This window comes from Crocodylus siamensis, chromosome 1 (genome assembly GCF_052110815.1).
Source record: "Crocodylus siamensis isolate JL-2025a chromosome 1, ASM5211081v1, whole genome shotgun sequence".
In the NCBI taxonomy this organism is placed as follows: Eukaryota; Metazoa; Chordata; order Crocodylia; family Crocodylidae; genus Crocodylus; species Crocodylus siamensis.
Window position 1 is genome coordinate 422,592,914 of NC_143395.1, and position 13,651 is coordinate 422,606,564.

Genomic DNA, 13,651 nt, shown 5'->3' on the forward strand with positions numbered 1-13,651 from the left:
CAAAAAGCTGGGAGACTGTGGTGTCGATGCCCACACGGTCAAATGGGTCACCAACTGGTTGGAGGGCCGCACCCAGAGGGTGGTAGTGGATGGGTTCTTCTCGACCTGGAAGGACGTGGGCAGTGGGGTCCCCCAGGGCTCGGTCCTCGGGCCCGCACTGTTCAACATCTTCATCAGTGACTTGGATGAGGGGGTAGAAAGCACCCTGTTCAAGTTTGCTGATGACACTAAGATGTGGGGGGATGTGGGTGCACTAGAAGGGTGCAATAGGCTACAAGCTGACCTTGACAGGTTGCAACGGTGGGCGGATGAGAATAGGATGGGGTTTAACACTGATAAGTGCAAGGTGTTGCACATGGGGAGGAAGAACGGGCACCACACTTACAGGTTGGGGAACTCCCCTCTTGCCAGCACGGAGACGGAAAAGGATCTTGGAGTCGTCATTGACTCCACGATGAACATGGGCCGGCAGTGTGGGGAGGCAGTCAAGAAGGCCAACCGTACCCTGTCATGCATCCACAGATGCATCTCGAGCAGGTCCAGGGAGGTGATCCTCCCCCTCTATGCGGCACTGGTCAGGCCGCAGCTGGAGTACTGCGTCCAGTTCTGGGCGCCACACTTCAAGAGGGACGTGGACAATATGGAAAGAGTTCAGAGGAGGGCCACTCGTATGATCAGGGGTCAGCAGGGCAGGCCTTATGAGGAGAGGCTACGGGACCTGAACCTGTTTAGCCTCCACAAGAGAAGGTTAAGGGGGGACCTTGTGGCCTGCTACAAACTGGTCAGGGGGGATCAGCAGGTATTGGGGGAGTCCCTGTTCCCCCATGCGCTGCCAGGAGTGACCAGGAATAACGGTCACAAACTGGCGGAGGGTAGGTTTAGATTAGATATTAGGAGGCGCTACTTCACAGTCAGGGCGGCTAGGGCCTGGAACCGGCTTCCAGGGGAAGTGGTGCAGGCTCCTAGCCTGGGGATTTTTAAAAGGAAGTTAGATGAGCACCTTGCCGGGGTCATCTGACCCCGGTGCTCTTTCCTGCCAAGGCAGGGGGTCGGACTAGATGATCTACCTAGGTCCCTTCCGACTCTAGCTACTATGAAACTATGAAACTATGACCCCAGCCAGGTACATGTCCAGCCTCCTCTTAAAGACCCCCAGGGTAGGGGAGAGCACCACCTCCCTTGGAAGCCCAGTCCAGATTTTGGCAGTCCTTACTGTAAAGAAGCTCTTCCTGATGTCTAACTTAAATCTGTTTGCCATCAGGTTGTGGCCATTGTTCCTAGTTACTCCAAGGGGTGCCCTGGTAAACAGAGCATCTCCTATTCCTTGCCCCCCTTCCCCCCCACACACACCCTCACCTCAGTGAATTTGTAGGTAGCCACAAGATCCCCTCTCAGCTTTCTCTTGCAGAGGCTGAAGAGATCCAGGTCTCTCAATCTCTCCTTGTAGGGTTTTGCCCGCAGGCCCCTAACCATACGAGTGGCCTCCTTTGGACCCTCTCAGGGCTGTCCACATCCCTCTTGAAGTGCAGCATCCCTCTTGACGTGGACGCAGTACTCCAGCTGTGGCCTGAGCAGCGCCGCATAGAGGGGAAGCATCAGCTCCCTGGACCTGTTCGCCACGCACCTGCTAATGCATGATAAAGTGTGGTTAGCTTTACTGATCACTTCGTCACACCAACAGCTCACGTTCATCTTGGAGTCAACTACGACTCTGAGATGCCTTTCCTGGAAGCGTGTTGGTGATTCCTTCTCTCCAGGTGCAGCACTTTGCACTTGTCCTTGTTGAACGGCATCCTGTCCTCTTCTGCCCACTTTTCCAACCTGTCCAGATCCACCTGCATCAGTTCCCTACCCTCTGGTGTGTTAACTTTACCCCATAATTTGGTATCAACTGCGAATTTGGACTCCACACCCTCATCCAAGTCACTGATGAAGACATTGAACACAGGCCCAAGGACCGAGCCCTGCGGGACTGCACTGTCCACACCTTTCCAGGTCAACACCGACCTGCCCACCACCACTCTGGGTGTGACCCCTAACCCAATGCACCACCCACCTGACTATGTAATCATCAAATCACAGCCGCTCAGTTTATCTGTGAGAATAGGATGAGATGCTGTATCGAAGGCCTTCTTAAAATCCAAGTAGATGACATCTACCTGAATTCCTGTGTCTAAACATTTTGTGACCTGGTCATAAAAAGAAACAAGGTTAGTCAGGCAGGATCTGCCTGCTATGAATCCGTGCTGGTTGCCCTTCAGCATTGTTTCTCCCACTGGACTTCCACAAATGTAATCCTTAATCATTTTTTCAAATGTTTTCCCAAGCATTGAGCTGAGACTAACCAGTCTATAGTTACACAGATCCTTCTTCCTCCCCTTCTTGAAAATAGGGACCACATTGGCCCTTTTTCTGTCCTCTGGGACCTGACCTGAGCCCCACGAGTGCTCAAACAGCCGTGCCATTGGATCCGCTGTGACATAAGCCAATTCCTTCAGCATCCTTGGATGAAGACCATCTAGGCCTGCTGACTTAACACATCCAGCCCCTCCAAGTGTCCCTTCACTAAGTCAGTGCTAACAGCTGGTAGGCTGGTTTCCTTTTTGTGCCTGTCTATGATCCAATTGGGAGTTTTATCCTGATCTGTTTTTAGGAATACAGAGGCAAAAAAACTCATTGAAGACTTCAGCTTTGTCCCTCTTATTTGTCACCAATTGCCCTAGTTTATCCTATAAGGGTCCTATATTACTCTGTGCCTTCTTTTTGCTCCCTAGATACCTGAAGGACTTTTTGTTGTCTTTAATTTTTGTTGCCAGCCTAAATCCCATTGTTGTTTTTGCCTTTCTGACTGCCTCCCTGCAAGTGCAGGCCAAGGAGGTATACTCCTCCTTGGTAGCTACCCCCTGCTTCCACTGCCTATATGCCTCTTTTTTTGCCCCTAGGCTTTCCTGAATTTCCCTGTTCAGCCAAGAGGGTTTCTTGGCCCCTTTCCCCCCTTTCCTGTGCAATAGGATTGTCTCCTTCTGCACCCGAAGGATCGTTTCCTTTAGGAACGATCACCCTTCCTGGACTCCCAGCTCACCATCGCTCCTGTTCTTCAACGCCTCCCTAACTAATTTCCTGAGCACACCAAAGTTAGCCTTTCTGAAGTCTACCACTTCTACCCTGCTGGTTATCTCTCCCACCCTACATTGGATGGTGAATTCAATCAAGTGATGGTCACTATCCCCTAGGTTGCCTTGTGTCAGTAGATCTCCCACCAGGTTATCCCCTGGTGCTCATCCTCCTGGTGTCGTGGCCTGTAGTAGACCACCACTACCAAGTCCCCTTTCCCCCAGGCCCCTTACCTTCTGACCCAGATAATTCAGGCAAATCTAAATCTGTCTTTCCTATTGAAGGTGTTTGGAGTTTCATGGAAGAAATGAAAACTTAGGACGTGGTCAAGCTTGACATTTTTTTTAAATTTCGCTTTAGCTAACTATCATCGTCATCACCACCACAATCAATGCCATACAATGCAATACAATACAATAGCATGTTCCAAGGCCAAACACAAGGAAGTTTCAGCACTTGAGAGGAGAGGTGATGAGAGCCAATATGAGCATTTTAGGCTTGCTGATGAAAGAGGCCATGACTTTTAGGTGCTGTGTAAAAAGATGCTGTCGCATTTAAGTGCAGCCCAGATGTGAGGACCTAGAGAGAGGAGTGATCCAGGCTGAGGTTCACAGGCCTGGTGACAGGCAGGCTGGTGTCACTTTCCACAGTGATGGAGAAAGAAGGGAGTGGGGAAGGCTTTGGGGGAAGGGGTTGCTTGGTGCTTATTTGGTTGCACTCTCCTATGAATTAAATCATTATTAATATAATGCAACCCTGAGTTCTCCAGGTCCAGGCCTTAATTACCAAGCTGTCTTTCTTGCTCAGAGAGGAAGGTCTGCAATACTTTCTCCTGGGTCCTGCAGCTGTGTTTTGCTGGTGTCCTGTTTAATTGTGCTACAGAATCTCACTAGAGATTGAATCCTGCTATGGTTACTTGATAGGATGACTGGACCCCGGCCAAGGCATGCCCCATAGGGCAGCATGTCAGTGGGACTTAGCAACATCAGCAGCACCTCAGTGTTCCTCCTGACTGGCTTCCCAGGGCTGGAGCACCTGCACAGCTGGATTTTTGTCCCCTTCTGCAGCCTGTATGCTGTTGCCATTCTGGGAAACTACACCATCCTCTTTGTTATCAAAGCCGAGCAGGGCCTCCACCAGCCCATGTACTACTTCCTCTCGATGCTGGCCACCACGGACCTGGGGCTGGCCCTGTCCACCCTGCCAATGATGCTGCGTGTCTTTTGGTTCAACTCCAGAGAAATCAGCTTTGATGCTTGTCTTGTCCAGATGTTCTTCATCCATGCCTTCTCTTTCATGGAGTCCTCTGTGCTCCTGGCCATGGCCTTTGACCGCTTTGTGGCCATCTGCAGCCCTCTGAGATATGCCTCCATCTTGACTGGTGAAAGATGTGCAAAGGTCGGACTGGTCATTGTCTGCAGATGCACTTTCCTCTTGTTCCCCTTGATTTGTCTGCTCACACTCCTCCCGTTCTGCAGGTCCCATGTGCTCTCTCACTCCTACTGTCTGCATCAGGACATCATAAGGCTAGCCTGTACGGATACCACACTCAATAGCATGTACGGCCTAACCTTAGTCCTCCTCATAGTGATACTAGATCCACTGCTAATAGTCATATCCTACATTTTTATTCTTAAAGCTGTGCTGAGCATTGCATCCAAGGCAGAGCGGGCCAAGGCTCTGAACACCTGCGTCTCCCACATCTGTGCCGTCCTGATTTTCTACATTCCCATGGTTGGCTTGTCCATGATACACAGGTTTGGCAAAGACGCTGCCCCTGTAATTCATATCCTCATGGCCAACATCTACCTCTTTGTGCCCCCAGTGCTAAATCCCATCATTTACAGCATTAAAACAAAACAGATTCGCAAAGGGGTCCTTAAGCTTTTGTGCCAAAAGAGGGCCTCACCTGGGCATCACCTGTAGGGGGGAAGTTATTGCATGATGTGGTTCTGTACATGTAGGTGTGCATGTGCACATGCATGCATGCTTGTATGAGAGGGAGAGAAAAGTGTAGATAGATAGATAGATAGACAGACAGACAGACAGACAGACAGATAGAGTGCAGACATAATATGCATTCATTTTAGAGAAAAGAAATAGAGCAAAAATCCCACATATACCTTGACACAAGCATAGGTCACTCCATTCTGGGATTAAATCACCCCTCAAGCAAGGAGGACTAATGATGCTTTGGTGTAAGTTATACCAGTTTACTGGTCGTGTGTCCACACACCTCTGCATTTTCACCCCAGGGTAACTATTTACTCAGGCCAGACCAGATCACATGCCACTGCATGGCCAGAAGTTTTGATAGCATCTCTTAATAAGAGACAGCCTGGGATACCATCTAATTGCAATTCTGAAATAAATTTGCTACTGAATACAATCCAGGGGGAATTACCCTGTGGCAAGTGTGTTGTGAGTTCACACCTACAGAGACCTGTACCTCTTGTAGCCGGTGGTGCTATCCATGTGACTGATGAAAGTACTGGCACTTGTCTTGGGCAGCACCTCATGGTGGGCATGGCCTGTTGCAGGTGACGGTGCTGCTCGTAAACCAACCTACCGAGTCGGGCCTGAGCCCGGGGCCACACATTTGCCCATCTCAGCTGCACTCTGCCCTGTCACCCAGCTGTCCCAGCAACTGTTCCCAATGCCAGGGCATGGGACTCTCCTCCACTTACATTGAAATGAGTGTGGGTCACCTCCTGGTGACTGTTTCCTTTCCCACGTACTACGCAATTTTTTCTTCCCCATCTCCCAAGCATAAGATCACCCCCTGCCCCACAATCTCTTTTCCTTCTGAGTCCCAAGAGGTGCATGCTCCTCTTCTCCTCCCTACACACACCTCCCCAAACTCAAGCCCTTCCCTCCTTCCCCCCGACACACTACTGAGGTCCCTGCAACAGATGTGCAAACAGAAGGCCAGACTTCTCTCGAATCACTCACTTTCCCATACACAAGACCCATCTCAGCTTTGCTCTGGCCAGAGGCAATAACCTGACTCTGGAAAGAAACATGTTTTGGGGATCAGGATCTGGGTCTTGGAAGCACGAGGTTCCCTTGTCACCTCTGCTGCAGCCTGTCTGCATGGCCAGCCCTGACTTTCCCCTGCTGGGAAGGCATGCTGTTCAATTCATAAAGAAGTAAGGCTGGAAGTGACCTCAAGAAATCATCAAGTCCAACAAGGGATCAAACCTCCAACCTCAGTACTATTAGTACCACTCCCTGCCCAACTTAGCTGAAGTCCCTGAGACACCACTTCATGGGCAGACCTAAAATTTTGAAAAGGGGGTGCAGATGGCAAGGTGCATCATCATATATAAACCAATGCATACTTTTCCCCAGTTAAAAACAAACTAGTAGCTTTATGAATATGTTTGGGGCTGTATGATTCAGTTTAAGATTGCAGCAAAAACAAATGGGATTTCATTGGAATGAGTTAAAAAAATAATCTGCAGGGCTGTGAAATCGGAGCTTCATGACCAGGAGCAGCCAGTAGACAGCAAGACAATTAAAAAGAAGAGAGAGCTGTTAACAACCTGTGGAATGAAGAGTTTAAAATGGATAAAGCAGATGACAATAAGCCACCAAGTCAGGGGACCCCCTTGGCACTGCCTGACTAGAAATGCTGCTGCCATTGTGAGGCAGTTGGTTTTAAACTTTGGGTGCAGCAGGAATCAAAGCTGCAAGTGCACAAGTGCACCCACCTCCCGCCCCTCCCAGATCCACCTTTGCACCTGCTTTGATTCCAGAGGTGAGCTGAGCCTGTTTCCTGCACAGTGCTCTGAGCAATACTAAAACAAACCTGCATTTGCACTGCAACGAGTTAGGTCTTTATTGGAAGGGCTGTGTGCTTGGTGCTGCAGCTTGTAGCTGTGAGGTGCAGCATGTGTTCCTAGCTATTATAAAGTTCTGCAAAGTTCCTATGGTCTCCCTCCAAATCATACCCCGCTACAACTTTTGCTCCAACCTGCAGGCTGTTGTTCCACTCCCCTCCCTCTCCCAGCTGGGCTGGCTGAACAGTAGCAGAGCTCAAGAAGACTGGCCGGATCTATGAGGATCCTCAGGGCTGCCAGGCAAGATAAGGAGCCTGCAAGAAAGGCAGATCAAGCTCCTTGCTAGGAGAGGGGGCTGCTGCCTTGGTGAGTTTGCTTTAATCACAGTGAAACAGAGGTCTTTAAGGCACTTCAAATTCTCAGCTTCCTTTTTGGTATCAGCCTCACCTGAAAAAGAGCTGCACTGTCGATTTTTTAAAGTGTATTAAATATTTATCAGAATGTATTTTAAAAGAGTCAGTAAAAAAACTGCAGTTTCTCAAGGGTTTGCTGCAGTTGATAAAAATCAAGCCTCTTCGGCTTGTTGAACTTCAATGCCTGGGTCTAATTTTTCTCCCTTTAACCTCATTTGCACACTGGGACATTTCCAGAAAGTTAAATTATGGAACCATAGAAACTGAGGGTTGAAGGGACCTCAGGGGGTCACATCCAGTCCAACCCCCTCCTCCAAGCAGGACCAGCCCCAACTACATCATCCCACCAAGGGCTTTCTCTAGCTGGGCCTTAAAAACCTCCAAGGATGGAGATCCCACCACCTCTTGTTCCAGTGCTTAACTACCCTCCTTGGGAGAAAGATTTTCCAAACATCAAACCTCAACTTCCCTTGCTGCAGCTTGAGCCCATTGCAGAAGAGAAGACAGAGAGGGACTGAATAGCAGCCTTCAGCTCCCTGCAGGGAGGATGGAGCTGGACTGATCGCAGTGGGGGAAAATGACAGAACAAGGAGCAGACTCAGCCAGCCCAATTCCCTCAGCCTCTCCTCCCCAGTCCTGTCCCCCAGCCCCACAACCATTTTCATTGCCCTTCACTGGACTCTCTCCAACTTTTTCACATCCCTTCTGTAGTGGGGGGCCCACAGATGGACACAGGACTCCAGATGTGGCCTCCCCAGCGACAAATAGAGGGGAAGGGTCACTTCCCTCAATCTACTGGCAACGCTGCTTCTACGCTGTAAACCCTTCTGGAAGTAATCCCGGGGTGTCTCAGTCACAAAGCACGGCAGTGCAAGCCCTGGAGCTGAGTCAGAGCCCCCTCCTCTCCATAAACCTGAGACAGCTGAAAGAGAAGCATCCCCTGCTTTCCATCCCAGACAAAGGAGGTTCAGCATCTTCCCCGGGTGTGATAAGCTGGTGTCACTCGGAGGTCATTACAATCCTGCAGATTTGCACCAGTTACTGATCCAACAGACAGGGGCTTTAAACATGATCCTGAACTCCATTACTAGCCAAATTTGGGGGTGCTAAGTGCTTTGTCTCTCCCTGGCCCAGTTCCCGCTGCAGTCCAGGGTAACAGAAGGCACTCGGCACGAATGCAATCAGCTTGTGTTCAGCATGAGGATTTATGAAACGAAGAGAGAAGAGGACGCTTTCCTTGTCAAATGGTGTAATCCCCCCAGGAACCAGGTCTCCACTGGAGTCTACTGATCAGCTCATGCTCCAGTGGGCACAAATCAGGAGTGAGAGTGGGGACAGACCTGACAGTGCCACACCAGCCTTTTATACCCAACGAAGCACTGCCCTGGGGACAGGAGAACAGCACAAGCCCAGCACAACCAGTTGCAATAGACACTCCTTGATGTGTTAAAGATGTTGGAAACCTTAAACATAATTACATAGTCAGGACAGACAGACAGACAGACAGACAGACAGACAGATAGATAGGGAAGGTGTAGTATTAAATGAAGTACAGAAGTAGACTTAAAAATAGGCTCTGCTGAAAAGAGCTTATGTTCTGTGTTAAAGAGCTGGCAGGTCTTGCCTGGCCAACCTCATCTCCTTCTATGATCAGGTAACAAGTGCCCTGGACAAGGGAGATGGTGTGGACTTCATATATCTGGATTTCAAGAAGGCCTTTGAGCTAGTTCCCCATGATGTCCTCATAGCTAAGTGGGAACTGTGGCCTTGATCATCATATGGTCGAATGGCTAGGCAGACCCAAAAAGTACTAGTTGAAGGGAGCAAATCAACATGGCACAGGGTGACCAGTGGAGTCCCTCAGGGCTTGGTACTTGGGCCGGTACTCTTTAATATCTTCATTAATGATCTGGATTCGGGAGTCAGATGTGAACCGGTGAAGTTCATGGACGATACCAAATTATGGGGGAGGGTGATCACATTGCAGGACAGGCTAGGGATACAGGCCAACTTGGACATACTCTCAAGGCGGGCCAATCGAAACCTGATGGCCTTCAGTGCAGAGAAGTGTTAGGTCCTGCACCTCAGTAGGAGCATAGTTACAGGCTCAGCAGTGCTAAGCTGGCTAGCACCATGACTGAAAGGGACTTGAGGGTCTTGATTGACCACAAGATGAATGTGAGCAACCAATGTGATGCTGTGGCAGGCAAACCTAACTAAACCCTGGCGTGCATCCACAGATACATCTCAAGCAAAAGCAAGGAAGTCGTCCTCCCGCTTTACTCGGCACTGGTCAGGCCGCAGCTGGAGTACTGCGTCCAGTATTGGGCCCCCCACTTCAGGAAGGATGTGGAGAAGCTTGAGAGTCCAGACGAGATCCACTTGTATGATCCATGGCCTGGAGGGAAGGCCATGAGGGGAGATACTGAGAGACTTGGGACTCTTCAGTCTGGAGAAGAGAAGGCTCAGGGGGGACTTGGGGAGCTCTGGTGAACAGATGTTTTCCCAGGTCCTGATGTCCCCCTCTTATGTAATTGTAGACTGCCACCAAGGGATAACAAGGTCTAATGGCCATAAACTCCAGGAAAGCTGATTGAGACTGAATATTAGAAAAAAGTTCTTTGCGGTGCACGTGTCCAGGGTCTGGAACAACACCCCCCCACCCCGAGGTGGTGCAAACACCTTCTCTGGATTCCTTTAAAAAAACAGCTGGATTTATTTCTTGCTGGGGTCACTTGATCCCAGCTGACTTCCTGCCTATGGTGTGGGGTGGGGGCTGGACCCAATGATCTCATGAGGTCCCTTCCAGCCCCTAACGTCTATGAAATCTATGAAATCTGCACAGTGCAGAATCAGGCCTGACTCTGACCTGGGTTGCCAGGCACTATTAAAATGTAGGTCAGCAATACCACTGATAAGCAAATCAGCCACAGCTGGAATGATGGGAAGTCAGCTGGGATCCTATGACCCCAGCTGACCTCCTGCCCTCTGGGCGGGGGGCTGGACTCGAGGATCTCCCGAGGTCCCTTCCAGCCCTAATGTCTATGAAATCTATGAAAATGTGATACTAGATGTCAGTGCAATGGTCTTAAGTTGCTGTAAGGGAAATTGATGGGTATTAGGTAAAACTTTCTCACCGGGTGGTGAAGCTCTGGAACAGGTTACCCAGAGAGGTGGTGGACTGTCTGTCCTTGGAGGTTTTGAAGACCCGGAAAGACAAAGCCTTGGCTGGGAGGATGTAGGTGGGGTGGGTCCTACTTTGAGCAGGGGGTTGCATTAAATGTGACCTCCTGGGGTCCCTTCCAACCCACTGCAGTCATGGTGGTGCAGGCAGTATGAGAGAATTGTCTCACAGAAACACCTTTCTTTCACTTTGTTTTCTACATCAGAGCTCTTGTTGACCATTGCAGGCACTGTTGTTAGAAACTACACAGACAATGGAACAAATGGATCACAATTCCCAGGAGAATATCCTCACTCCAGAGATCTCCCCACCATCCTACCCCTAAGAGATGCATCCTCCTCATTTTGTAGACTCTTGGCTAGGAAGCTTACACGGCATCTAGATTTAACACTGGTGTCCCATACAGAGTTTGCTTTAATTCAGGAGGCCAGGAGAGTGCTCTGTACATAGGATGAATAGTGAATCATGAATCTCTTGCTCTTACATCATCTTATGCTGGTCTCAGGACAGCAGAGGAAAAGGGAACTCAGCTATTCAGCCCTGAATTGAACAGCAGTAGTAAGGTGGTGCAAAAAGGAAGCCGGCCCGATCATCTGCTGTGCTAAGAAGATGCAGTAAGGGGATGGGTCTGTGTGCAATGAATATAAAGATGATCCTTTACAGAGGCTGCGGGGAAGACATTGGCCTTTCTAGAATGATACAAAAAGCAACACCACCCCGGGGAAGATCACAGCCTCTTCCTAAGCTGTGGCAAGCCCCTTGATGAGGCTGAAGATTGCTGAGTGCACCATAGCATGCAAACTGCTTCCCATCCCTCCAGTAAAGGACTCCACTTTATACAGGACCCTTGTCATGTGGGTGCACTGAGGGAGGGACTTCAGGATGTCAGTCCTTTTCAGAGCATGTTTTATGCCTCCTTTAATTACTTCCCAATATCAAGACATCACAGAGATAGAAATCTGTTGAGAAAATAGGGTGAGCAATCGCACAGCCTTTGAACACCACCTCCCCTGCAGAAGGGGTGCCAGACCGGGTGAGAACAAAGCTCCATCTACCACCGTGGCCTGTCTCCAGCTGGATACTTTTGAGGAAAAACAGAAGAAAGAGGGGATGTGTAGTTGGACCCCTCCCCAGTCACTACCTGCCAATGACACCCTACCTGGCATGTACTAAAAGGCCCTGATGGACTCCGCCTCCAAAAATTTACCTAATCCCTCTGCAATGGGACAGCAGTATAGCTGGGTTTGTAAAGTCACATGGAAATAAATCTAATGGGCATTGTGCTGTGTCAAAAAGTACCATATATTTCCTTTTGTCCACTTAAAAGAAAACAGAGGTTATCGCGCTCTGCCAGGGGAAATCCAATGAATAGCACTGAGCTCTTGTAAGGAAGATATATTACCTGCAGGACAGGAGATAATGAAGGACTTCTGACCATAAAAGACAGACAGAATCATAATGTTGTAGAAAATGAGGGTTGGGAGGGACCTCAGGAGGTCACATCTAGTCCAACCCCCTGCTCCAAGCAGGACCAGCCCCAACTACATCATCCCAGCCAAGTTTTTGTCTAGCCTGGCCTTAAAATCTCCAAGGATGGAGACTGCACCATGTCTCTAGATAACCCGTTCCAGTGCTTCACCACCTGCCTAGTGAGAAAGTTTTTTTTCCTAATATCCAGCCAAAACCTCCCTTGCTGCAACTTGAGACCATTGCTTCTTGTTCTGTTATCTGTCAAAGAGGGCTCCAAGGGACAGTCATTGAAATCTCCCCCTTTATTTGATATATAGCCACGTCCTGACAGAACTGCATGTCATGTCGGCCAGTCAGCACCCCTTTGGAGACAACATTTTCCAGACCCCCCTGCGAATCTGTTTCGTTTTGATGCTGTAAATGATGGGGTTCAGCATGGGGGGCACCAGGAGGTAGATATTGGCCATAAGGATGTGGACCAGGGGAGAGGCATGTTTGCCGAATCTGTACACCAGAGATAAGCCGATCATGGGGATGTAGTATATGAGGACAGCGCAGATGTGGGACACACAAGTGTTCAGGACCTTGAGACGCTCTTTCCTGGATGCGATGCTCAGCACGGTTTTAATGATCATGACATAGGAGAGGACAATAGACAACGAGTCTAGCCCGAACGTGGCCAGGAGGACAAAGAGCCCGTACAAGCTGTTGACCGTGGTGTCCGCGCACGGCAGCTGGATTAAGTTGGGATGCAAGCAGAAGGCGTGAGCTAACACATTGGACCTGCAGAAGGGCAACCTCCTCAGAAGCACGGGCAAGGGGAGCAGGAGAGCAATGCTCCTCACCGTGAGCACCAGCCCTATGAAGGCGATCCGTGGGTTGGTCAGGATGGAGGCGTACCGCAGGGGGTTGTAGATGGCCACAAAGCGGTCAAAGGCCATAACCAGAAGCACCCCGGAGTCCATGATAGAAAAGCAGTGGATGAAGAACATCTGGGCGAGACAGGCGTCAAACCTGATCTCCCTTGAATTGAACAGCATCACTCCCAGCACCGTCGGGAGTGTGGACAGACACACACCCAAGTCAGTGATGGCCAGCATGGACAGGAAGAAGTACATGGGATCATGCAGGCTCTGCTCTGCCTTGATTACAAACAGGATTGTGCTGTTGCCGAGGATGGATATCAGGTACAGGGAGCAGAATGGGATGGAGATCCAGATGTGCCCAGCTTCCACCCTTGGGATACCTGTCAGGACAAAGGTGGAAGGATGGAAGAAGCTGCTATTGGATGCTCTCATGATGCGATGCCTTTGTCCTACCGAAGAGCAAGCGGCAAACCCCAAGTAGCTGCAAAATAATTTACAACCAAATGTCATCAGAGCATGACCCAGCACCAAAGAGCAGGGTTTCTGTCCTAGCCCTTTCCATACAGTAGTTGGCAAACTCGTTGTGAACAAGCCAAGGGATATTCCACCCCTGGGGTAGCTTTGTGCAGCTAAGCACAGGCCCTGGCTGAATGGAGAAAATAGGGGAGCAACAGCTAAGCATGTGAATGGATGAATGCCAGAGCTGAGAGATAGAAGAGAGTGCCTGGCTGAATGCAGTGCATGCAAGAACGAGACAACTCCAGAGCAGCAAAGCACAAGCTGGGGCCTGCTGAGAGACTAGTGACTGCGCAATAGGACCTG

General features: G+C 49.8%; 2 protein-coding genes across 2 annotated transcripts; one reads left to right on the forward strand and one right to left on the reverse strand.

The window, feature by feature from the left end:
- The first annotated feature begins 4,077 nt into the window (after positions 1 to 4,077).
- On the forward strand, positions 4,078 to 5,040 carry LOC149875631 (olfactory receptor 51G2-like). Its single transcript, XM_090059977.1, has one exon. The coding sequence runs from the start codon at positions 4,078 to 4,080 to the stop codon at positions 5,038 to 5,040; it is 963 nt and encodes a 320-aa protein (XP_089916103.1).
- Positions 5,041 to 12,316: 7,276 nt separating this feature from the next.
- LOC149875632 (olfactory receptor 51G2-like) lies at positions 12,317 to 13,261 on the reverse strand. Its single transcript, XM_090060104.1, has one exon. It carries the CDS (start codon positions 13,259 to 13,261, stop codon positions 12,317 to 12,319), a length of 945 nt encoding a protein of 314 aa, XP_089916230.1.
- Between the last annotated feature and the right edge of the window lie 390 nt (positions 13,262 to 13,651).

Excerpts from the sequence above, each read along its gene's own strand:
- LOC149875631 (XM_090059977.1), top strand. The coding sequence starts at position 4,078 with ATGTCAGTGGGACTTAGCAACATCAGCAGCACCTCAGTGTTCCTCCTG.
- LOC149875632 (XM_090060104.1), bottom strand. The coding sequence starts at position 13,261 with ATGAGAGCATCCAATAGCAGCTTCTTCCATCCTTCCACCTTTGTCCTG.